Source organism: Charadrius vociferus, unplaced genomic scaffold (genome assembly GCF_000708025.1).
Source record: "Charadrius vociferus isolate BGI_N301 unplaced genomic scaffold, ASM70802v2 scaffold15, whole genome shotgun sequence".
Lineage (NCBI taxonomy): Eukaryota > Metazoa > Chordata > Aves > Charadriiformes > Charadriidae > Charadrius > Charadrius vociferus.
Window position 1 is genome coordinate 3487965 of NW_009650064.1, and position 26299 is coordinate 3514263.

Sequence of the window (26299 nt, forward strand, 5' to 3'; positions counted from 1 at the left end):
TTCCCCAGTACTTTGGTTGTAGAAGATTGCTGGGTTTTATTCCAGTCTAATACTCCAATGCACTTAAAGACTCAGGGCAGAATAAGTGTAGTTTTAAAATTACATTCTTGATAGTCCAAATAAAATTTAATCATATTCTTAGATCTAAGAAGTCTAAGTTCCCTTAAGTAAAAAGTGGTCATTTCAAAGTCAGAGGATCCCAAATTCCAATTCTGATCCAAGTCCAGTCCAAGTGCTAGAGTTCAGATTCCTTGTTACTCTGGAAGATGACCTTGCACTGTAAAGGGATACGTTGTTACTGAGCTCAGGCTCCCTGGATAAAGGCAGGGCATTTTTAGTTTTACTATACATAGTCCAAATACCCTTCTCAGTAGCAGCACTTTTGCATACATGTATTTAATCACAAATTCAGTACGACTATTTACTGGGTTTTCCTGAGCTTTTCAGTTCAAGTTCTGAACTCCCTTTGTTAAACTGTGTGATTCAAAGGAAACAGATTGAAACTTTATGCAAAACTTCACATGAGTAATAAAGGCTTTTAAAAAAGCCCTGCTGTAGGCAAGTAAAACAAAAAACACAAAACAATGAAAGAATGCTCATACTAGGTAAACTGAAGTGAAAAGAAATCACAGAGAACAAAAAATTCACTTTTAAATAACCTCTTTTGTTCCTGTTCTTCCTTTAACCCTGAGTCACCAAGCTCATAAAAAACACCATCAAGCTGGTGTAAGCCGAGGAGCTGGATCACGATTGATTCACAATCTACACCCCTCCACACAGTCACTACCGTAACCCCTCACGTGCTCTGTGACCTTCTCCATTCCACCTATAAAAGCCGAACATCATCACTGCGTCTTCCGTGTCTAGCTACTGCGTGGGCACGAGGCAGTATAAGCAGTGGATGAGTCCCGAGTTACGCATATGCACACTGGCTGTCCGTCAGGTACGTGTTGGTGACCAGCTGATGCACTAACCAGAACTGGCAGTGCAGACTGTAGCTCTTCCCCCAAGGACAGCATTAATTTTTTTCCTCTATGAACCACTGACATGGAACTTGTAGAGGTTTAATACCTTCAAAACCTCTTGCCCCTCTGTCAGGTTTGGATGGAACTGGCAATAAATTCAACAGTCACTTGGCTGGGGGCCTGGCAAACAGAACATGATCATGAAAGTTGCGTGTGGTTTCACAATCTTCCGTAAACTGCACATCCTCCAAAAGAAATGGTCTCACCTCTCCTTTACCATTTCCACCCTTCTGTTGCCACAGCTTCAAAACTCACGGCTGTGCAGTGAATGAGATTTATAAGGACTGGTTTTCAGCCAGACCAGTGAGCTCCTGACTCTTGTTTCAGCTGTACAAGTGCTAGAGCTGGCACCACAAAGGGGGACGGAACGGGTGGCTGGCAGGGAGGGACACTTCAGCAGCAGAGAAGCCTTACATCAGCTTCAGCCAACAACAAAACACCATCATCAGCCTCATGTCCTTAGGAAACCAGGCTAAAAATTAACTGCTGTTCAGGTTTACAAATCGTTGCCTCTCTTTAGGAAGAGTGTCTCTAAAATTCATTTATGATAGAAACATATAGGTTGTTGTCTGCTTCACTGCTCACGTTGACTTTCATTGGTTCCTTCGACTAAAGTCAGAACATTTTTACAGTACTTCATTTATTTGGATGGAAGCACGTCTGCAGCCTCATGCATATGCAGCCCTTCCAGCTTCAGGGTGAAATTTGCAGGGCAGCAACTTTGAGGCTCATTGTTCATTCCAAGGTTACTGGGTTAGGCTTTGCTTACTGAAAAACATTACCAGGGAAATCAGGAGGCCCTTTCACCAGGTAGATGTTGCTGAATACCCAAGCTACAGTTCTACCCATGGAATCTAAGATGAAAATCATCCATTTTGTCATACTTCTGCGTGAATATCAAGTGAAAGCTCACATTTACACAATGTAAATGATTTAAAATGTAAGTCACAAAGGGTGGCTTCAAATCTCCACATTTGATCTGAAATGCACTGGAAAGCAGCTGCTGAAGTGCACAAGTGAATGAAGATGGACTTAAACAGTAGATGTAGCAGTTCTCTGATTTTTTTCTTTAATCATGGCAATGATGGGTTCACCAATGTCAAGTGCAGTATCTGTGCAATTCCCGTTCTGCCAAACCACAAACTGAAGCACATATGTATATAATTAACACACAAGATCACAGTTTTGAAAAAACTAGACCCCAAAATACTTGAGACCACCATCAATATTACCCTCCCACCCTTACATTTGGCATAAGAGTAAGCTCGCTCTGTCCTCTCACACAAGAAAAAAATAATTAAAAACCAACCAACCACAACTACATTAAAGAAATTGGACTATACCCTGACTTTGCTGATGGGATGCCGGAAACATTTGTTGTCTCCCGTCTCACTCAAGGTGATGGCGTAGAACTGTCCTTTGTTCAAGTAGGTCATGGGCCCCTCCCCTTGCTTTTGACGCAGAGATTTGGTAGCTTCTAGCGTATACTGAAAAGTGCTGCTGAAAAGACAGGGAGAGAAACACCAACAAAATTCATATCACTTTCTCCTTTTCTCTTTGTCCCCATTTATTATGTATTTCATGCATTGTATAAGCAAGGCATAAAAAGCTAATAATAAAATTCCAGGAAAAGGTCACACAGATATTTAAGAATGCAATTTTCTTTTTTCAAGTTCATCAGATCTGGAAATCAAGCGTAAAACTATCTGGACTGTAAGTCGCTTGGAGCACAGGCTACACCTTTACTTTCTCTGCAAAGAACCATCATGAAGTACAACACTACATACCCCACAATCAGAGTGCTAAATACCAGGAGGAAATTCAGTATGATTTATAGGACACCAGCTACCTCCACAGACATTTAAACTTAGAAGTGTCACAGAAAGATAAATTAAAAAAAAAAAAAAAAACACAGAATAAAACTTATTGCAAAAGATGGACATGGAGAATGGAAAGTCCACCTGCTACTTTCAGCACAGAGCAGAGAACAAATACAATCAGAAAGGACAGTAGGTTCATTTGTTTAAAGTCAATGTGCAATCAAGGTTTTTACAAGCCTTCTTTTCAAAATTAATCAGATAGAACAAAGTACCTACATTTAGTTGTATCTGCAATCAAGTAAGCTCCCTTTAGAAAAAGAAAAAATTAGAGAAAAGCAGAGTTTGCTCTTGTGTTGGAAGTCAGATTTTAGAAAAGGTCCTCCTTCACAGGAGAACCTTCCACCTTTAAAGCAGTTCTCAAACCATGAAAAGTTAAAAAGCTCCATTAACTAGTGAACTGTTAGCTGAACAAATTCTCACAGAGCCTCTTCCAGCTGCCTCCTCCAATAACGGGCTTGAACAATAATCCAATAAAAACGATGCCTGCAGCTCCTCACATTCTGTTAAATGAAAAATAATGTTAACCTTGCAGAAAAAATCTTGTCTTCAAACTACATTTGGTCACCACAGGAAGCTTAATGCAAGGAGTCACTTGCGGGATGTTCTCACAAAAGTAGGAGGTACAGAGGAAGCATTTTCACAAAGGTCCTAATTCAGCAAAGTATTTCAGCAGTGCTGGAGTAGAACTAAAAGGACGAATATGTTGGTCCAAAACAACAGTACATCCTTAATTTTCTAGTTCAAGCAAATACTCTGGATCTTCTTAACACTGCCACAGCAATATGGAAATAAGGGCAAGACAAAAACATTTTTAACTAATGGAAAAAAAAAAATCACTAAAATGCATGCATAATAATAACATTTAAATTCCCACTTGTAGAGAAGGTAGAAGGAAAAAAAATAACCCGATCCACTGTCTTTTCATCCAAAGGAAGACGTTTCAGACAGCTTAGTATCAATTATTTAGTTTACTAGCAAAATAATTTCTGTTTCTGATTACTCTAGCTTATAAATGGAAATCCAGCCATTTTGCCAGTTGCTTCAAAGTTACAAATCAAAGCAAAACCAAGGTAAAAAGCAAACACTAACCTATACCTATCCAACCCACTGGCAGCAGTACCAGCGATTCCCAACAGTGTAGCTGCTGCCGATGTGCAGGCTCTCACGCACAGCGGAAAGGCAGCACGAAGCGGGCTGTGGTCCCCTCCGCTGCCACCGTCCCTCTGTCCTGTGTGCAAGGGGAACAGAGGCTCTGTCGACACTGGCAAGCAGTACGGCCCTGTCCAAGCCGACTGAAAGTGCAGAACCACTGGTGCTGCGGACCCAGCATTCATCCCCGCTGCACATATTTGTCCTATGGATTGATCAGTGGTGGGGGCACATGCTCTGATTTAGTGTCACACAAAGGGACTGCAGGTCGTGTGCTGCAAGACTGCTGCATGACGCATACCAAAGCATCTCTGGGAGATGCACCTCAAAACCTCCCACCAGACCAAAGGCCTAACGAGGACATGTGCTGAGAAGGGCTCAGGACGAACTAGTCAGACACATCGTGTCTTAACAGAGCTGCCTACAGTCTGCCACGGTCTGGTCTCCTGTTTCCTGGCATTCTGTATATTTCAGAAAGACATCAAAAAGTGTAAATCCGAGACACGCTGCACCTGGCCGATCTTGCAGTAGCTCTGGGAACTTTCTTCTTGTTCCCACCTTCAGTCAAAGCATGCCCTATAGCAGTAGAATTACTATTACCCTTAAAATTTACGGTAGTCGCTCAAATTATTATAATACTATTCTGAATCTCACCACAAGTATTAACTCAAGCCCTGTGTAGTCATTAAGGGATCTTCTATCAGGCCTCAAATTACTGCTTTTTTTCAATCTGAAGCTTTGGTTTCTGAGCACCTATCACTTCCAGGTAACTCCCAGGAAAGATGTATTTCGTTTTTCTTAGTGTGCATTTGGAGGTTACATTCTAACGTGGACCTGGGCCATGGCATGAAAGACTTTATGTCTGAAAATTGTTAATGATGCCAGCGCTTCAGGATTCAATTCTATAAATATCCAGTGTAGTAAGTGAGCAGTCTTTGCTAAATACCTGTTTCATATGTACTGCCTATATAATGACTCAGTTCTGAGCTCACTGCAGTTAATGATTGTTTTAATATTCCTCAGAAAAAAGATCAAGCTGTAAGGAACCTCCACTACAGCAGCAGTCATATGCCTACTCCAGGAAAAATATGTAGGTATGTTCCTGTTTCTAAATTAAGAGTAATCTGTCGGATATAAACAGAACTATTCACAAGCACGAAATGAAGCATCAGCTTGCAAACCTTACTGATTACAGTCTTTATTAGTTAAAGTGACTCTCCAGTGTTTGCCCATTCTACGCATGCATTTTTCTGTGCTTAAGGAGGACACTATTCCTCAATCTTCAATTTTTGAAACCTTTTTAAAAACTTTCTGGAATTCTTAGGTTTCTTTACATGGTTTGTGATAGATACTTCATTTATACTATATTATAGGTAAAAATTAAGTATCACAACAAGCAGCGTAAAAGACAGAGGGTTTCCCAGAAAATCTACTAGGAGTAACTAGAAAAAAAAACAGAAAGGAAAAATAAAGATGGGAATTCCGTAAGGTTGGAGGAGCAGTTCAACCATCCTGGACATCTCACTTGTGCATTCCACCATCCTGAAAGGTGGGGAAGATGTTCCATGACCTGGCTGTCAAAGCTGTGCCCTGTTACCTGGGGGACCTCTCTTCACAGTTTTAATCCTGCCTATGTCCGGGGGGTTTAGAGGAGTTACTAACTTAAAACAATGCTGAGGGAAGACAACAATTGAAGATAGAGACTGGCCAGATGCAAAAGCTAACATGCGCAGGAGAAGGGGAAAGTGATGCTGGGCAACGTCCAGGGAGCCCTGCAGGTGCCCCAGCGGGGTGAAAGGGAGGGTGGGAAGTGGACACAGGCAGCCTCTGCTCCATACATTCCTATGTGATGCCAGTCAACATATTTCAAAGCTTATGCCGTACCTTGTTTGTTCATAAATATATTCCTCAGCCCCCACTGACACACTGCGATACTTCTGAAAAACAAAAAAAAATTTGGTTTGATACAATCAAAATGTAAATCCAACAAAAGTAGAATTACACTTATTTAAGGACCCCTCAGAAGAAACCATCAACCATTTAAAACTCAAGATCCCTAAAAACTGGAGCCTACATGGTCTTTACATTAGAATTGACAGAGATAATTCATTTACGTCAAGCTTTTAGAGTTTCTCATAACCTAACTGCTACAGGAATGTAGCTGAAAAACATCTTCTGCTTTATTAAACTCCTTGCTTACACATTAATATATTCTATAATAAGCCTGTAAAAATGTACCCCATCTCAAAGACGAGTAGATTTTCAAATGAAATCATAGTTTTCCTAGAGACTTCATTTTTTATTTTGTTTGGCTTTATTTAAAAGTGTGTGTGTGGCCAGCTGTCCTTAAGGCCTAAAATGAAATTCTGGCAAAAATTTGGATTGCTATACTGTCTATTTTGAATAGGAGTGGTGACACAGGCTAAGAAAGTATTTTACCTTCGATGAAAGATTCTGTTTGAGAGAAATGCACTCTTTACCAGATTAAAGGAGACCTACAGTCACTGTTTATAAAATAAAAACATATCTATCAAAACAAATTACATCAAGAGGTGGAATTCTGAAAAAATGAATATTTTTTTTTTACACAGACTAAGCAAGGATTTGTGCCCTGTCTTACTGACCAAACAAGCCCATTCATACTCTACTATGTAAGCCTTGTTGCTTCTTCTTGGCTTGCCTTTTGCCTCAAACATGTTTTTGCTGATGTCTCTCTGATTCACCGATAGATCATTACATTTAATCTCTGGGATTTCTTTTGTGACCACCAGTTAGCAATTAAAAAAAAGCTGTTTTGTTTCCAGAAGTGTCAAGTCAGACAATTTTGAAAACCTTATGCACAACTGTTCCACAACAAACATCCAGTCAGATACTAGTTAAGTGCAAAGGTATTATGTACCAGTTAGGAATATTTCCTGAAGATCAAAAGTCAAGGATCCATAAGCAGTAGAACAGATAAACTAAATACTCTAAGAAATTTAACATCTGAGGGGTATTACAATAAAGATGGTCCCATAATAACGTGCTAGCCACATTTTATATGAAGGCTAGAGGTTGACATTGTAAAAACCATACAATTTACTTGCCTATTCTTGAAAATTTTGTCTATACTATAAAGGACTAATAAATTAATCACAGCTAAATAAGAATCTGAAAGAGATGAGAAAGGTATATTTATATAATCATTAAAATCTAAAGAACATAGCAAGTGACTGACTGAAGTGTCCGCTACCACAGGGATCTACAAAAACTCAGCACTCCTTCAGTATAACAAAACTAAGTCATTCAATAAATGTTTTGAAACAATTTATAAATATGTATTCATAATGTGTTTAAAAATTGAGCAGGTATCAGAGCAAATCTTTTGTAGCCAAACCCAGCCATTGTCACCAAGTGAATAAGAAAACTAGCAAGAACAACTGTATTCCTACTTTAAACAATAATTTAGCACAAGTTTCTCTTTTGTGCATTTTTGTGCATAAATGTTTGGGCATTTTACCTTGTTCTCTCCCCACACCAGCTTCATACAGCTGTCCCTACACAACAGCGCATGGCTGGAGAAGCAGTCAGAGCGCTGCAGGGGCAAAGCCCATCCTGGGATTTGGATAGTTGAGAAAAAAATGAAGAGACAGGCTAAGTGCTGAGCAAGGTTGCAGCAGGGTGGGAAAGCTCTCCCTGCTCCTGTGCCACAGGCATGTAAGTGTGTGGGGCTGGAAGGCCACGAACAGTGGCACATACCTCACCCAACAGCTACAGACAGGGACCTAGTTAAAGTTAGTTGTTCGGTCTCCCAGTACAGTTATACTAGGGGAGGTGAAGATGGAGAGGAGTGAGTGCACCTTGCAAACCATTCCACCCACTTTTGGCAACCAGATTTGAACTGCCTCTTTCTCCACAGCCTGCATAGAAAGTCTAGACGACAAGTATCATACCCTGTTATTAACCAAATATTTTAAAAAAATGTGTAAAAAGTTATTACCACTGTAATAAAATTGCCATATCATGGAGTTTGGCATGTAAGGCCAATGTATAGATGTAAATTCTCTTTTTACCTCCAAGTTAAACTTTGCACGTTCAACAGCCCTTTGCATAGCACAGACTGGCGGTTGGGGCAGCTCCCAGTGCATCTCAGAACAACCCACGGGATGGTAATGGAATCACTCAGCTACAGCACCCCCGGGAAAGCCGTGGGTACGGTACCACTGGACTCACATAAAGAGCCCTTTACCAGTGACAATGAAAAATAGCTGAAATGATGTGATTTGATAATGCAGAGCAGTGTTTCTAATCCCAGGTTTGATCTTACTGATTTTTCAATGGCAAGCTAGATTTCTTCATTAATTATTCATTTAGTTGACCTAAATGTGTTCTATATCTGAAAATGGATTTCACCTCCAGACGTCCTGTGATCTATGATGCTTGTGTGGAGACAATTTACTTCTCTATAATACACATACACAAACTCACAGTAAATTTCTCACATATTCAATCAGAGCAACTCAGCCTTAATGTAGCTCACCTTGTACTTTTGTTACATGTACAATTTCATAGAGTTGGAGAAGAAAAATAGGAGGAGAGTTTTACCATCTAATCTCTAAGTATTTGCAGAGGTGCAGAGTTTTTTTTAACTTTCTACATTTCTGGCTTGTTGCATTGTTCTGCAGCAGGCAAAAGCAGACAGAGGGTACTTACGATGTTAAAGCTGACTGTATAATTACTTTTCCTCAGCATAACAGCAACACAGTTACAAGGTAGCTCCTTGTCTCTCTTCTCCTCATCATTCCCTACATATACACGCACCAGTCTTTCCCTGTCTGTCAACTTCTCCGTTCCCCTCTAGTCACCCAATTCTACTTTTTCTCACTTGCCTATGTTGCAGAGTAGCACTTAGTGCAACAGACAGCTTCTGAATAAATTACTTCTGTGTATCTAGCAGCAGAGGCTGACACTGCTCGTTTGCACTTCCAGAAGAACATCAAGAATCTCACAGTTACAAAGTGGCTGCTATTTCTCACTGTTATGAATAGGTCTGAAGGCAGATCTTGTTAATGGAAAACAAATCTTCTTTCAGAACAGCATCTATCCTCTACTTGACACACTATCCCAGAAGACAAAAGATCAGTATCTATTATTCTCAGAGTTTCCAATAAACAGCTTTAAAAGTGTCTTCTGAAACGCCTCATGATGCTCCCTTATAATCAGAGCACAGACTGACAGGAACGCTTCAAAGAGCAGAGATGAATTTGTTGAAACAAGCATCACTGTTCCTCTAATGGCTCTTGTAGACAGCTCAACTCTCCTTATCTTGCTTACAAGTTCAAATCTCCTTATCTTGTTTACAGCTTTTTATTGAGTTCTTAGATGCTAATTTGAGGTGAAAAACTTACTTCTGTTCCTCCGTCCTTGAAGGTGTCGCTGTAGGTACTGTCAGGAGTACTGCGCTGGTCATCTTTGAGATAATTGGTGTGGGGAGCAATGTTGGACACCTCGTATGGTTCAAAGATAACCCCTCGGTGCTCCTCATTTTCTCCTCTTGCATAGTGTGCTTGTGGGGTCATAAAAACAGGGGTGAACTCCTCTGCTTTAACCACAGTCACTCCAGTCCCCGTGATGGGCGTCGAGCTCCCAGACACGTTCGTGTTGTATTCCCTTTTGGACGACTCCAAAGGATCTTGGTTCAAGGAAAGGTTAACCGGCACCGTCTTCAGGACTTGCACACGGTTCTCTCCCCCACTTAAATTACTCTGAGCTTCTGTGGTATTAAGACAATTTCTGTGAGACAAAACCAAAAGATGTTATGAACTGTCCTGACAGAGTAAATCTCCTCCTTAAATAGCTTAATGTTCTTACATGCCAGGGAAGGAGATCTTTCAACTCTGATAAGCCATTGCCGTATGAAATAGTACATTAACAAATACTAGGCAAAAGACATTGTGAGGCAAGCAGAGAGGTCCAGAGCTCTTTAACAGCTAGGGAAAGATAATAACATTTGATTTGATTGGTCTGACTTGCTACAATAAATCCTGGGTATCCGGGGTTGCTTTTGCCTCGTCTGATAATCTGGATGCAAAAATCAATCCACCAGTGCAATAGCCTTTAGGCACAAAATTAGCATAAAGAGTTAAGGTGAGGTATGGATTACTCACAGCATATAATTTGCATATGAAATAGGCAAAATATGAACAGCAAAATTCATATGCTGATGCATGCTCTTTCAGGCTGTTGACAGGCCACCACTGCTTGTGTAACCCTGGTACTAATGCTCTTCGGAAAGAGCAAGCCCAGGGACCCCATCGTATCAGAGTAACTACACTCAGTAACTACAGCAGCGGCAAGGTAACCTCCAGCAGCGTTCCCACATCCACCCGCGGCTGCTGTTGAAAGCAATCTGATTGCTGATAGTCGTTGCACCGACATAAAATTGTTAACTCATAAAACTTTTAGTAGGTGTAACACACTGCTTTGTTTTCAACCCAGGAGATATGTTCTGACATTACAGTCCCTCTCTCTTGGCTTTCCACCAAAGGCCAGTTTTGTCAATCACGCTCAACTAAGGAACTTATCTGGCATTCACAGAAGAAAAACTGTCCCTCAAATAAAGTTTCATGTTCTGTTTTGAAACAGCAAATTTATACTACTACCTATTTAAACTTTCACCTTACACAGCTAGTGGAGACCGTCTACAGCTGTCCCGAATTACCTACGTTGAAATAAACCTTATGTAGCTTCTCTCCACTAGAATTCTGCATGAAGATACCTTCCTTTATGTAAAAACTTAGCTCTTTCTACATAAACTGTCTCTTGTCCATAAGTCTTAATAAAGGCAGCAGGCAGCTTCCTCTGACTCTTCAATTCACTTTCAGCCTACAGAGGAAGGCTGAAATCTGAGAGGAGTGAGAAAAACATTTTGAGCGAATTATTTTAGGAGAGTTACTTTATTTGCTTCTGGACAGACCCTAAGTTACGTTAAATAAAACTGTATAAATCAGGTTACTGAGGTCAAACTACTCACTTTTTGCTCTAGAAGAAGGAAATTGAAAGAAAAGCAGCCAATAGCCAACTGTCAATATAATCTGATTTTACTAATCGCAGCAGCAGCAAAACAACAAAATGAAACAAAAAAATAATGCAACTTTCCGCTACCTTGCATATTGCATGTTTAATAATACTGTTCAATTTTTCTAACAAATTAAAAGTAAAAAGGAGTAAAGTTTGCTTCTCAAAACGGTCTTCATTCTTTTATCTTTTGGAAGAAAACCATAAACCCTCAGGCTATCATAGTTCCTTCAGTTCACAACTGATCAACACTGTTAGAAGCTGGGTGTATGATTTTGAATAATACTGTACCTTTTATCTTGGTCTTCTTGATTATCACTCACTTTGTTAACAGACAACAGCCTTTTATCTCTGGGAACCTGAGAACAACACCAGGCATGGGGTCAGGTAAATGCAACTGTCAGGTATTTGCAGCTTCAGACTGCTCTACTGCAACAACTAGAAATATGTTACCGTATCAGTGTTGTCTAGTTCACAGATGCCAGGAGCTGTTTTTCTTTGGGAGACTGACTGTGAACAGAAAGATCATTTCCAAAGGGAAAAAAATGTAGGGATTGTTTCCTTTTCTAGTTCTTGGGTACAGTAGTCTGGAGCAAAGCACTCTTCTATATGTCCTTATCTTTGGAATATCGAGCTAGGTCAAGCTATGTCCAAATCAAAGCATGTATTCCCAAATACAAACACAATTTTCACTGAATAATAGATGAGGAAGAGGACATGCTGCTTTGATGAGATCTGCATGGATACCCTTTTAGCTCAGAGGAAAAAGGGGTTTCAATTACACCACAAGCAGCAGCTAAGTCCTCCTGTTCTAGAGCAGTCTGAAGGGTGGAGGAGTCTACATAAGGGAAGTTTGTGGATCCTTCCCTTTCCTAGCATGGGGACAGGTCAGGGCATGCTGGCATGTCATCAGAGAACACTGACTTTTGCTTTGCTGAGTTCATCAACAGTCATAAGAAGTAAAAATCCAGTCAAATCTGGCCCCCCGACAGACTCAGAATTGACACGAAGTGACTTAAAATATTTGTATTCCCACATACCGGTTTCCTTACACCAGCATAAATATGAAATCACCAAGGGCAAAGTTGCTGCCATGACCATATTGTTCTTTTCTTGCTGAACCAGCAATTTGGGAACTAAAACTTCTAATCTATCTTTTACAAAAGAAGGTATATTCACTCCATCACAGCAGTTAACTCGGGATTAAAGAGCAAGAATAGAGGTAAGAATGGGCTAAAGCTGTGCCTTTTATATTTAAATACTTGAAAGAATTATCAGGAAAATATCTGAATTTAGAGGAAAAACAATACTACAGTTCACTACAGCAGCCAAGGTTAACATCAGTTATATCTGCAGGACAGCAGCAGAGTCAGAAAGTGCTAGCCAGAGCCTTTCCTTCTCTTAGGGAAATCCCCTCTCCCTATTAAGCATCCTGCTGGTTAAAAACCTCTTTTATATATATTTTAGAAGTGGGATCCAAGCCACAGTTTGCACGTGTTGATTCCCTTGTTAAGATCATATATTCATCCCTGAAGGAGGGTCTATGTTTAGGTAAGTATCACTACAACAAAAAGGAGAAGGGAAGAAAAAAAAAAAAAGTTCAGTTCAAATAATCCTTATTGACTGGAAAAAGTAGTTCAAAAAAATTAGCCAGCATGTCAGAACAAATGAGCCAGACGATAAATAAGGGCAATGCAAGAGAGTCTGGTGTACTGGAAGTCCTCCTCTACACTTCTACGTTACAGTACAGAGGTTTAAGTTAGGTTTTAAGTTCCTGTTTGAGAGCATCAACAAGAGTTATCCTTTCCTCCCAGTTTAAGACAGAAATAGTTATGAATAAACGCTGGAAATGTCTTTGAGGTTAACACACCTTATTCCATCTGAACCCCAAGTCTTTGGCAACTGCCTGGAATAAGGAACGGACATGTCTTTTAGAACATAGTTCTGAGAAGGAAAAGGGCTGTTTGCTGTTTTTATTTTAAAAATCCAGCAGATGAATGAACTGCTACATGCAAAGGTATTACTAAGACAGAAGCCAACGCTCCAGATGCTCACAACCCCCCTGAATTTTACGAATGCACATTAACTTCACAGAACCTTGCACTGTGGTAACTCTGCCAAGCAGAGAAAAGGACCTTTCTTCTTTCTCATTATGAAAAGCTTTCTCTACTGACCACACACAAAACCAAGGAACATCTCTTGAAATATAACCAGTAAAGAAATTAAAACGACATTTAACCATAAGGTTGGTATATGGCATCTTTCCTACGACCCCTTCTCCTGACCTGAACACTCATTTAATGATTGCAGCAGAGACTAAAAAGAGCAACCCATTCTCTAAAAGCATTTATACTAATAAACACTAAAATCAAAGTTTTTTAATTTTAAATTTCCATTCCTGCAAAAAAAAACCTGCTACTTCTTCATGAATTACAAGGGAAGTTGGCATTGTTCTACTGGCTTTCATAGAAGATCATCTGTCCAATGCAGGCTTCAGGACTACTGAGATAGTTTAAGTGAAAAAAAGAATTTCATACTTTAGCACTTGGTAGACAACACTGATTCCGTTTGCAGTGTACAAAGGGGCCAGCCTGGGTTTCACAGTGAAATTTCTGCATTACACAGAGATGCGCATTGTAGGAGTCTCCTCTGATTTCAGCAGAAATCTCAAACATAGCTGACTTAAACACTATGAAATATACAAAAAAGAAAGGTGGTATCAAAATGGTAGGCAAAGCCCTGGGCTTAGAACCTGACATAAACTGAAACAGTGTGTCAGCGCTTCCCCTGTAAATTGACTTAGATCTCTGTGTCCCGCCTCATTTCTGTCCTCCACCTTTTTATTTAGACTGCAAACTTCCAGTGCGAGGGCTAAGACCTCACTGTATGTTTGTATACAGCCTCCTGCAATCATTATACAAATAAAAATAACATGGGAAACTGTCAGATGAGAGATACTCCAGTTAAAGAGCAAACTAAACCATGTGTGGAATGAACCAGAAAAGCAGACAAACATACAGGTGGACAAGGACTCTCCGTTTGCACTTTTTAAAGAATGCTGCAAGTATCTGAGCTCAAATAAAAAGCAGGCTAATTCATCCAATGCTCTTGCAAGGGAAGAGGAAGAACGCTATGCTTACAAAGAAATCATGGTTGCAAATTTAATATGGGAATTCTGAGTTTGTTTTTTCTTTCCAGAATTAAACACATCAAAACAGCCCCAGACAGGCTTCCTAAAATGGAAAGGGTGCTTGATGCAAGTATCAGAGAGTAAACAAGGTGCAGTGACTTCTGCCTTTGAAAACTGGCTCTTTTGATGCCTCTTACAGCAGTCCCCTGCTAGTGCAGCAGGGAGGAATAACGATGGAGTTACCTACTTTATAATAGTCATACAATAGGCCAAGAGCAGCAGCACTGTCCTCATCACCATTTATGCTCATCATAGCCTTGGTAGCTGCTGTTAGGGGATTCTCCAAATACGACTTCCAGGCTTCATCTTCGCTGGTGTAGGCTCGTCTGGTGTTGAATGAAGTGTCATTTGGCACTAAGGCCACAAGTCGCTTGTTACTGCAGACAGGAAGAATAAAATGGTGATCCAGAAGGGATTACTTTAGTCACAAGGAATGCTAAAGAACATCACATAGCTCAATGAAAGTGATACGATTACATCAAGCAAGCATCTCTGTATTAAAATCGGTGACATAAATATTTATCAGTATTAGGTCTCTTCAGCGCTTAACCAAAAAAAATTAAATGCGTGCAGATCCTGTGATAACAATTCAAATATATTTTTATTAAAATACAGATAGAGCTATCAATATATTTTAAAACTATTTGGGGAAAAAAAAGGAAGTAACAATACAAAAACATTTTGCCCCGGTATTTTTGCTAGATGTACATCTGATTGGGGAAAAATTTAATTGAAATCAGTTATAATAAAACATGAATGAAAAAAAGAAAAAGTATCTAACACTAATCTAGTGTTCACCTAAACCAAGTACAGTTCAGTATCTAATAACTGGGTACGCCTTATAATTGAGCTATTCTCTGCTTTTTCAATACAGTTTGTCCTTAATTTCAGAGAAGTTTTCTGTAACAGGCCATGAGCAATGGGTCCGGTGGATAGAGCAGAAGTCAACATATTTGGTCTCAATTCACACTTTATCACTCACCACATCTAGTTACAGACCCATGGCAATACGCACAAGAACGTTAGTAAATGGGATTTGCAGCAGAGCAGTTTCCTCCAGCCTGAAAGTGGTACAAACTGACCAGTGCCTGTGTATGCTATGAGAGAAGCTGCTGCACCACAGCTACGGCTGAAATTTCCAGTATGATGGAAATACAAATGAAGATAATAGTACCTGCTTTTGTAAAACATTCAATTAACTTATGGATAAAGAGCTACACAGAAAAAAAAAAAAAAACCAAACAAGAAAAAGAAGTTGCATTCCTATTACACAAGATAGTAGGCAAACAGATTAGGCAGAGAAACAGTGGAGCAAGGGGTCCACTATTGCTGCTTAGTGCGTGTTGCAAGAGCACCGACAAGAATCACGGCTCAAGTTACAAGGATCACGATGAAACTTTTAACACATTACACCTACAAATTCAAAAGCTGCAAAGATGGCAGAATAACTGAATACACTGACTTAACTAGCAAAACTAGCCGTTATTGCCCGTGACCTTCATAAAACATTTCCTGCTCTCTTCTACATAAAAACTGCTCATTATTCAGCCTCCTCTTTTTGCTCTCCCCTACCTGCAGCGGTGCCAGCTCCACAAACCTAACCCAACCAACGTCTGCTGTCACACAGAGAGCGGCATTCAAACACTGTGCAACCAAGCCTTTTATTTGATTTCAGAAATCAGATTTGATAAAGCACAACTGAACCCATGCGGTAAATGTTCTCGGACGGCGGGAGCGTGCCTTGCCTGGCCCCCACGCTGCAGCGACGGCTGCCTGAGCGCAACCTGCAAAGTGCCTGCTCGGGTGTTTAAGGAAGAGGAGGGGAACGCTGGAGATTATCATCTCTATGGTACAGAGCACTGTTTACAAGTTTCTTTATTTAATGAAAAACAAAATAATCCATCGGGTACACAGTGCACAATTTTATGAGCTCTGCGGGGGAAGAGAACACTTCGTAGCATCATATCACAAAATACGGCCAACAATTACAGTTCAGATTATATTTTCCTTTCATCTAAAATATCTGGATTTTTAGAAGCTTCCTTTCTTTTCCGAGTGCCCTTCTGCCTGGCCTTTTGCTGCCTCTTCTGGAGATTTTTTTCCTTCTTGTTTCCACATATACATTTATGTTGTTACAGGTTTGCTTCAGCAAGTGAAGCTGAAGCACAAATTAGGAGCCCAAGAAACGACAGAGAGAACTGCGAGGCCCGCTTGCCTTTTCAATACCTTATTGTTAGCGACTCAAATCAGATTTGCAACAGCCCCGCTGTTTGTGCCAGAGGCAGCTGAGGGCCTGTTCCCACTCTGGAGTAGCCAATCCTCCCTGGCTGAGAGGCAATTATTCCAGGCAAGGATCCTCCTTTCCTCAACAAAGCTCCCCTTCAGCTAAACCCCGGCTGTTTCACCGCATGGGCGGCTGCCCATTGCAACGCACAAAACACTGCTCGCTCTCCTTCCTGTAGCAATCTCCCTTTACAATCAATAACTGCCTTTTGTTACTCAGAGCGCTCACAGCCATGCGATAGTCATAACTGATTTACGAGCGCTACAGGCAGCCTGTGAGATGCCCTTTAAAAACACACCTTTCAAGAGCTGGGCTCTGCTTGTCTGCAGAAATGCTGGAGGGGAGGAGTCAATCTCTGCTGCTCTAACTTAATCGAGACAACCTTAAAACAATGAAGAGAGCCCTGTCCCTCAGAGGTGTTGTATACAATTGTGTCAGGGAAAAGCTAAACTAAAGCGGATAAATGCTCTTGGAACAGCCACTCAGTACGTAAACAGCTGGGATGGCTGGAAAGGCACAGGTGCACAGACCTAGAGCCTCCCTCACATCTCCCCAGAGCACTTTTGCTCTAAAACCCAGGTTTTCATGGTTAAAAACTAAATATCTGTCTCCTCTGGCTTGAGATGGTCTGCAGCATAATCAACCGACACACTCATTGTGTTTACTCTGCAAACAGACTGAAACAATAGCACTAAGAAAAATAAAAAACTTCCTCATCACCCCCATCCCCGTAATCACCTCTGTGGGAGGTTAATGGTCAGACCTAATTATGATTTAACATAGTCAATCATTTCAAAGATTATATCCAAAGCAGTCAGCCAAAACAACAGCACTCGCTTTAAGAAATCTTTCCTGTTAATTAAAAGTTGTTCGGATGGGAGAGAGGGTATCTCTTAAGAAATGAGGCTTGGGTGGGCACACGCATTCCCTTTCCTTTTCCATGACGGCTGAACCTCCTGGATAATTTCAGCCAAATGTGACAGAGGGGTAGCAAAGTCCCCCATAACCAGAGAAGATAAATACTTTCTATTTAATATATGCCAAGGAAACAACCTCCTGAGCGAGACTCTGCACAGGTAAGCTCCCCTGGTCCCATCAGGCACCCCCATGCTGGGGCACCCTAGCTGTTCCAGCTGTGTAACTGATGGCAGGCAGCTTCTTGGAGAACAGTGACTCTGGTGGCACCTGGACCATGGGGAAGACAAAGGGCGACACCTACAAGAAATATAAGTGTTCCTACTGGAGAGAGCTGCTCTGAATGCCCCGCCTGTGAGAAAAGCCTCAGTTAGAGCCTTCGGTTAGCAACACTACTGCTATCAAAAGTTGCAAATCCATCGGACCACATTCACAGAGAGCCACTCACTTAAGGAAGGAAGATGGACCGAGATTGCAAGAGGAAGACTCCCATTCAACCTGGCCAGCAATATCAGCAAATATCCGCTGTAGCCCCAGGCACATCTTCTAAAATAGCCTGCCAACAAGCAGAGAACAAGCCCAACCCTGACTGTGCCCATTCCTCATTCGGGCTAGCCCACCGCTCCTCTACCTGGCAGTCAGGATGAGTGCTAACCAGAACACAGCTAGGAGGGACGTGCCTGTACAAGCTGAAAACACACCATTATTTTACCATGGAGATACAGCTTAACAATTGAGGATACGTTGTGCCTAAAAAGTACGCTTCCTTTCAAGCTATCAGTTGAGCTCCTAAAGAATGCAAAATGTATCAGTTGTTTTATGTTAAACAGCAGTAGGTGGTTATGTCTTAATTCATAGGTGCCTGAGGACGAAAGGTATTTTCTGAGGAATGGTCTAGCTTAGGAACTAGATTGTCCTGATACTTGAGTATTTATGTCAGGGCTAAACTTCAGATGGTCTTTATTTTGCAAAATTCCCGCCCCCACGAAAACTGTTTAGTAGAAATTTTCTTGTTTGTATCGTCTTACATGATTTCGGTACTTTCCTCATAAGAAAAAACATACATAAGTTTTCCAGATTTATAGCAGTTACGGTGCTGGTAAACGGATATTTTTTAGTTTATTTAAGATTCTGGAATTTTATAAAACCCTGTACTAGTGTGTAAATAGAGATGTCCAAAACTGTGCTCACTTCATTTCATTTATTACAGTACAACAACATAAGCTGGAGAGGTACATCGTACTTAATGTCAATAAACTAGCTGAACAGAGAGGGCTGGCCTTTCACACTCTTCTTCAGATTAGAGAGAATGAATTTTCAACAGCCAGCACTTGGAGCTGGCACAGGCAAATTCTCACCCAACTTCAGGCAATTTGTGAATCAGCTTACACAGAATCAGAAATGCCCATTAACACATTCATGAACAATGGTGAAAGGCCACAGCTTTGTGATCAGAGCTTGCTTTTTTTATTCAGAAACAAGATGTCCCGCCTGCCAGTCTCTCTCAGCCAGTTTTGATGTTCAAGAGTTTTCTGTTGAATTTGCAAACTTCATGTAGCCCTTAACTTCTCTGCCAAATTTGCCGCTGAACATAACGCTGACAAATACACCTGCATCCTACTCTCCTCCATCACATGCTCAGCATTACATCCTGATCCAGTTAGTTGGTGCTAATGGGGAAGAAAGTCCCATCCTGCCTGCCCCACAACTTTTGCCTTGCCCCAAAAATTCACCCCTGAAATCCAAAGCAGACTGGTAAAAGCGCCAAGGTGGGCACCCAGCCCAGGCATTTCCTGAGGGGTTTTTTATTGCTTTTTTGGACATTGCATTCGTTCTTTCAACAAGCTTTAAAAAAAAAAAAAAGTAAGAATTGAGCTGCTCCATGCATATCCCTGGAGACTTCTTTGCCTCTTGATAATGCATTAGGACTTCCCCCTCCCCACAAAGGGTAGGTGCCAGATGGGATCGTAGCACATTCTGTGTGTGAGGCAGCAGAATGGGAGGAATTCCCATTTCAGCCCAGGCCTGAGCCTGCCTGTTCTTAGGTCTGTGAGACAGGAGCACCAAGCACATCTGCACACATCCTCTGCAAAGTCTCCCTTCAGGAGAGGGGATACGAGGCTTTGCTCTATACAGCTATTATAAAGCACACCGAAATTTTAGCACCAGTCAAATAACTGGAAAATGCAAGCCAGATTCATGTCATCCCAGCTCCTAGCCCTGCTCATCAAACCCATATGATATTTATCGTAAGGTCTTTTTTGGTTAGATGATAAGAAGGTGCACAGGGCAACCATCTTCAATCTGGAAACCCTGGGAGAAATACAAATTCTATAACAAGATGCTAGCCAAAGGGACTACTTCTACATTGTGTACAGATACGCAACGCACACCGTGTTGCATCCTGGGTTTCTGATCCCTTAATTGTCCTGATCACAGACCTGGCTGAAGTATGCTGTGACTCAAGAAGAACACCTGCCTGCTTAGTCTTTCCTCCAGTTCAAAGTAAGAAATAGAGAACTTCAAGAACGCCTACATTTCATTTGGTATAACAAAAGGTACAGGAGCGCACTCCAGCCACATCCAAGAGCTGGAGAAAGAGCTGAAGCTCCCACTTCAGTTTTGACATAGCTGAAGAGTGCAGAGTGTGATCTGCAAGCATTTCATTAGCTCTAAAGCCCTTTGCAAGTTTATTTTACACTTACACAAGTCTCAGTTCACCTATAAGGCTACCATAAAACACATTTAGAACCGATGTTCATGCAATTTGTTTTACAACTAATGTACATACATATGACTTCACAGGCACAAATTGAACTACTATGACCATTTAAAAAGCAGCTAAGGACAGACCCCACAGAAGCTGGGTATGTTAACAAACTTTAGATTCCAGATCATAAATTTCTGTCTGTGCTCAATATACAATGAAGTATAAATCAAATCTAGCCCTAGTGCTTGAAACCATTGTTTTTAAAATTCTAATGTTAGCCCAAATTTACTATCATAAGGATACTGCTCCGCCTAGCCATCAAGTTAAAAAAAAAAAAAACAACATGGCTGACTCACCACAAGTTTTTATTTAGTTAATTTAAAAAACAAGTTTAGAGTCCTCAGGATTTATTGCCAAAAGTGTAATTAAAAAGTCAGCAACATTCTTGTTTCAATTAGATAATAGTGTTCCGTTAAAACTACAAAGGAGCATAAATGTTTAACGAACAGGAAAATTATGGCCCATGTGTCTTGGTATTTTGTCTTTCGTAGCTGACAATCGCATCATTTCCAGAAGCATGAATAGGTCTCCAAAATGCGCTTAGCCCAATCCAGAGAGGATATAAATATACAAACGACTTGAGAGTGAAGAAAACCAAAGCATTTAGACCACCAGGAAATCCAAAGATGCCCTCTGGCCCAGCCAGCAGTCCATACCAAGGAAAAAACTCCCATTAAAGAGGCTGAGTAATTTTGCCTACTAATGAATGCAGGTTTGGGACTCTTGCAATTTTGGGACAATTACTCTTTTTGAGCACAAGACAAATCTGAACAAGATTACACATGTTAAATGATTAAAAGAAATTATTTTACTTTTACAAAACACTCCAAGAGGATGTAATATAATATACTGAGAGTAGAAACAGAGAATGGCAAAACAGACTAGTTGAACAATTAGATGCCTACTAGAAGTTTTATTTGTTTTCACTCAGAACCAAAATAACTTGAGCATGTAACAGTGATTAAAAAGATTAAAACAAATAGGTGATTCATTAACATTGACAAAAAATTATTAAGTATGTCAAAGTGAAAGTACAAAAAAGAAAACTGACACAAGGATTAAATACATACAGTAAACACCTACTGAGGACTAGTTCAAGTAAGCAATTACTCACCCCCAGACAGACTTTTTATACCTATGATTTCAGAGCCTTTTCTTGTTTCACATTTAATTAAATATTACTTCTACCAAACAATCTTTTGTTATTACTGCACTCAGTAGCCAGTTGCCTTTTTTTTTAAAAAAAAAAAAAACAAGCAGAAAACAGTCTCAAAAGAGGCAGGTTTCAGTGTATTTGTAAAAAAAAACACTGACATCTCAAAAAATAAGGATACTCTGGAGCTCACAACATTACTGTGGTAGCTAACAGAGTTCATCAGAATTAGCAATTGCTTAGCAGCTTCGTACCAGGCCATGCTCTGTTTTGCTGAGAAGCGTGCTTCCAGCATGCACAGCACTCAAAAGTTTTTTTAGCTGACTTAAAGCTCACTGCTGGCTGCTTCAAAATTAAAAACAGGTCATGACAAGGCTTCCCAGGCCTGCTGCAGTTTAACCTGACCCTTGGCCCTGTGGCCCTTGTTCATTCATTGCTTCCAGGGACTTAATGGAAATGGAACAGTTACTGCACTGATAGCACTGATTGCTGTTTTTTCAGAATATGAAATCTTTTACACAGTCAGAAGGAAAACATTAATTCAACAACTGAGCAATCCTGGGAGTCAAGATTTCCTGCAAATATTTTTTTTTTTAAAAAAAAGCACACAAAACCAAAAGTATACGTTACAGAACAACTAAAATACAGAATTATGGAAGATGCCATTACCTCCCACTATTAGTAAAATTAACAAATCTACAGATATAGGTAATCTTCGAGGTTGGAGACATATTCTCAAGCTACAGGTATGTTGCAATATTTGACTTCTCCACAGTTCACATGCACTTAATATGGTTTCCTTGGTTAAATATTTCGTAAGCAACAGTTCTCTTCTTTATGAAGTGAGTACTGTTGACAAATAGGACAGTGTCCCAGTATAGTAGGATGTCTGAAATAATTACTTATCTTCTTTTAATTAGCTACTACTATCCCAATCCTTGATTAAAAACCTAATGAAGATTCATCCCAGGATGAATTCCTAGATCAGCATTTGAAAGTGCTATTTTGTGTGTGTGTACACAAAAGGGCAGCTTAATTGGCTGCTCCATAATCATGGGGGAAGGATATTTAAGGTAACCATCGACAGTCTGCCCTGGATTAATATTTGTGAAAATATTTGACAACAAATGTCAACCGGTGTAATATTATTTCCCCTTCAGATGTCCCTGCCAGAATGAGAATGATGATGTCCCTGCTGACCCTTCCACAGGGAAGAGGTTATGTGATCATTACAATCAAGTAAGTGACCTGGGAAAATCCCCTCCCTCCTGTTCTGCTTTGATCTTCAGTATGGTCTCAGACTGCAGCACCAGGGAGACAGCAGTGTTAACAATAAGGTGTAACCATTTGATACCTTTACTCCTCTCAGTTAAGCTTACGGTTGCAAGTTCTATGAGGTTCTGCCCACCAATTTTCCACCTTCCTTGCACAGAGATGGTCTTCTGGGGAACACCCATGACAGCACATCTGACATTTGAAAAGTGTAAGCACTAAACACCTCCAATTCCTGTTTCTCCATTCATTTCCAGATGAGTAACACTTTGAAAAATTCATCTCAATGGATGCCCTATCCAGATGCTCAGCAGTAGTAAAAAAAAAAAAAAAAATAGTCTGTGACCTAATTGCCACTCAACATCTGCTGATAGGAAACAATTTTTGCCCACAAAGAAAACATTAAGAACAATTCACAGAATCACATTGTAAACCATAAATGCCCTTTGTTTTTATAGTACTAGGTGCTGAAGTTAAATATTATGAAGGCAGCATCTACATTTACAGACTGAGAAAGAAATGGGAAACCAGGGCAAAATTACTCTGTGAACAGCCCAAGATCAACTTCTGCCACAGACACTACCAAGTAGCAAGCTGGAGGTGAACGTGCCTCCACTGACACACAGGAGCAGGTCTGAACCGATTCCCACCTCCAGGCTTGCACTCCCCTCAGTTATTTACCCAGGAGCACATGCTCAGCTGCAGACCCAGACTGCCTCAAGTCCTCCTTATTGTGGTCAGTCTGAGCATGCCTCAGCCCCATCTACCTGGTGTCCCGAGCTCTTGCACATACTGGGGGTGCTGGGAGCCTGACTGACAGCCAGTCATGCGGCTGGCCGGCTAGCAAGACAGCCACAAGGACCAGCACACTTGGGGTTGCTACCAAGCCCACTCTTCATGCGACCACAGTCCCAGCCTACATGGGAGTCATGACTTACAACACCAGGAGCGGCGGGAACACAACTGTGGCATTTACCAGGCAGATCCCAAGTGGCTGTACAATTGCTGCTCCTCATTCACAGAAGTACTGGCAATCTCTAAAACCCTGTTAAGCCTCAAAAGTATTGAGGGTCACCAATTAGCTTCACTAATGCACTAGAGCCATTAATCTGGAGTCCTGTGACAATTTTTTTCTGCATACTACATTAAGACCAACTTTTCAGCCTAGAAATGCAGAAGTGAACTCTGGAATCATCTTTACGTCCTACAAAAGGGATGCTCCCTCCTCCCTGCCCTACGCACCCCAGTCTCCGTTCAATCCCCAGGGATCCTACAAAAGGGATGCTCCCTCCTCACCCCAGTCTCCGTTCAATCCCCAGGGTCCCCTCATGATGGCTCTGGGAATTGGATGGTAACAGAAGCAGCTGCACAGACCTCCAAAATGTTCATAGAGAGGCAGGGACACACATTTCCTTCTGCAGAGTTCTAGTTTGAGCAGTTCTGTCTTTAACACCTGCCATTTGCTTGCACCCCCTCTGCATATGAAGAGCCCAGACCGATGAAAAATGTATGTTAAAAATAACCTCCAAGATGAGACCAAGCTACTCTCAACCCAACACTCCCCTGAGCTCGTTCTATAGCTGCACAAACAGCTCTACTGACACAGCTTAGAGGCTGGAATGGAGGCAGGAACAAGTGGCCACAGCCTGCTTAAGTCAGTACTATCTCTGAAAAATGCATGTGAAATCATGCCTTATCTCTTCTGACTGATAGGAGTTTGTGGAAGCCAGCAGGCAAGACCCAGCTTAGGCAGAAAGACTAAAGGGAAAGACAGGGAGATATGCACACTATCTTAAGGATAATCTCCCCTTCCAAGCTCCTCAGCATTAGAATCAAACGACCTGTTCTTTAGCATTTTCACCTGACTGTCCACCTTCCTCCCTTAAAGCAGTACCCCTGTCAATGCTCCTCCCTCCAAAGAGGAATACCGCGGGCAGCCCTGCGAAGCTGTTACACAGCTGCGTGTACCACCTCTCCAGAAAACACGGCAAACCCCGCTGAAGGATGAGATGGGAATGTATTTTTCCATGCTTTCTATATCCCCTTAGCTGCTTAGTCCTTTACATCAGCACTTTTGCTAGCACAAACCCCACAAACACATGTCCAATGACACTGACAAATTAACTGACCTCGAAATAATGAGCTTCCCTCTCCAGTCTTGCCTGTAGGGAAGAGCTGTTTTTAAGTAAAAGAAAGGCCATATGGAGAATAACATTGTACTCTCTAGATTAGGTTTTAATTGCGTATAATTAGAGTCTAAAAAAATCCTCCAAAACAACAACAAAAAACCCTCCCATGCAAACTCCCCCCACTAGTCTAATATCTCATTCCACCTGGTCATCCTTTCTGAAAACAAACGTATTTGTCTTCTCATGTTACACTTGTGTATAGAGAACATAGGGGATTTCTTTACTTTTTATTTCCTTTTCAAACTCTTACCTACCACCTATTAATTTTCTAAACACCTTAACCAGAAACAGATCACAAGCATACCTGCAACAAGGGAAGTGCTGTTACTTGAGGGTACGTGCTCTGCAGTGCCCTTACGTTCCTCACAGTGGTAACAGCAGCAGCACTACACAGAGCAGGGGATGAAGGGCATTAATGCTCCAGTCTCAGTAGCTTACACCTATGCCATACTGTTCCTGTTGGGAAGGAAGGATAGTCCTGTAGCTTAGTAGCATCCTAGACCCAGAGGGGAACCACTTTTGCCCTAGTTTCTTACATGAGTCGGGTTTCCACTGCACTGTTTCCCTGTTTCAAAGCTGACCATCGTACAAAGTTGCTCCTTCACTCCCCCACCACCACCATATTCCCCTCCTGCTTTGCTTGATCTGCGGCGGCCTAGTTTCTGACCCTTTGCCGAAACTACTGGCAACTAGGCTCAGCCAGAGAGTAACTTATGGGTCCCTTTCACCTTCGTGCAGTTCTGGAACTGCCCATTGCTTTGGGATGCCCTCGATCACCGCTTCTTGTCAGCTCTTGGCTCTTTAGCAGTTAATCTGGTTCCCCTCCCAACTCAATGATTGCTCTTTCAGCTGCTCCTCCCTGCCTCACCGGCATCCCTCAGGGCTCTGTCCTTATTCCCTTCCTTGGACTTAAGTCATTTACTGCTCTTATCTGGACACCTAAGGTATTAGTTCCCATCCCCACTCGGATGAACTCCCAAATTCCGCTTTGTTCCCACCTCCTACCACAATCAGTTTAATTTCATGTCCGTAACCACCTTTGCACTATCCCACCGTCAGCTGCGGTTTGAAAAGGCCAGAACCAAATTATTAATTTTTTTTTTTAGTCTTTCTCCTCTGAACCGTCCCGTCTCTTCCCTATCAGGGCAGCCAACCCTGCTGTTTTCTTTTGTCGGATAATCTCTCTCTTTCACTCCTTGACATGCAGGCTGTCACCAAGCCTCTCTCAGTCCGACGTCTCCAACGTCAGGCTCCTCCTCTCCGCCTCCTTTGCCACAAAGGCTCCGGGGGAGCCCAACAAGGGCTTGAATCCGAGCAGCACCAAGCGTAGCTGAGAGCACACTCATGACTGGGGCGCTCCTACCTGCACCACAGCTGCAGTAAAACAAAACCACCTCCGCGTCCTGCTTGGCCTCC

At 41.4% G+C, this 26299-nt stretch overlaps 1 protein-coding gene across 1 annotated transcript in view; it reads right to left on the minus strand.

Moving 5' to 3' along the window:
• GRHL2 (grainyhead-like 2 (Drosophila)) overlaps positions 1-26299 on the minus strand; it is a 102817-nt gene that overhangs the window by 38172 nt on the left and 38346 nt on the right. Inside the window, exons 2-6 of the mRNA XM_009891912.1 lie at positions 14488-14677; positions 11402-11469; positions 9442-9826; positions 5939-5991; positions 2369-2525 (exon numbers count right to left, since the gene is read on the minus strand). Coding sequence (XP_009890214.1) covers positions 2369-2525; positions 5939-5991; positions 9442-9826; positions 11402-11469; positions 14488-14677 — 853 coding nt within the window. The remainder of the gene's footprint in view (positions 1-2368; positions 2526-5938; positions 5992-9441; positions 9827-11401; positions 11470-14487; positions 14678-26299) is intronic.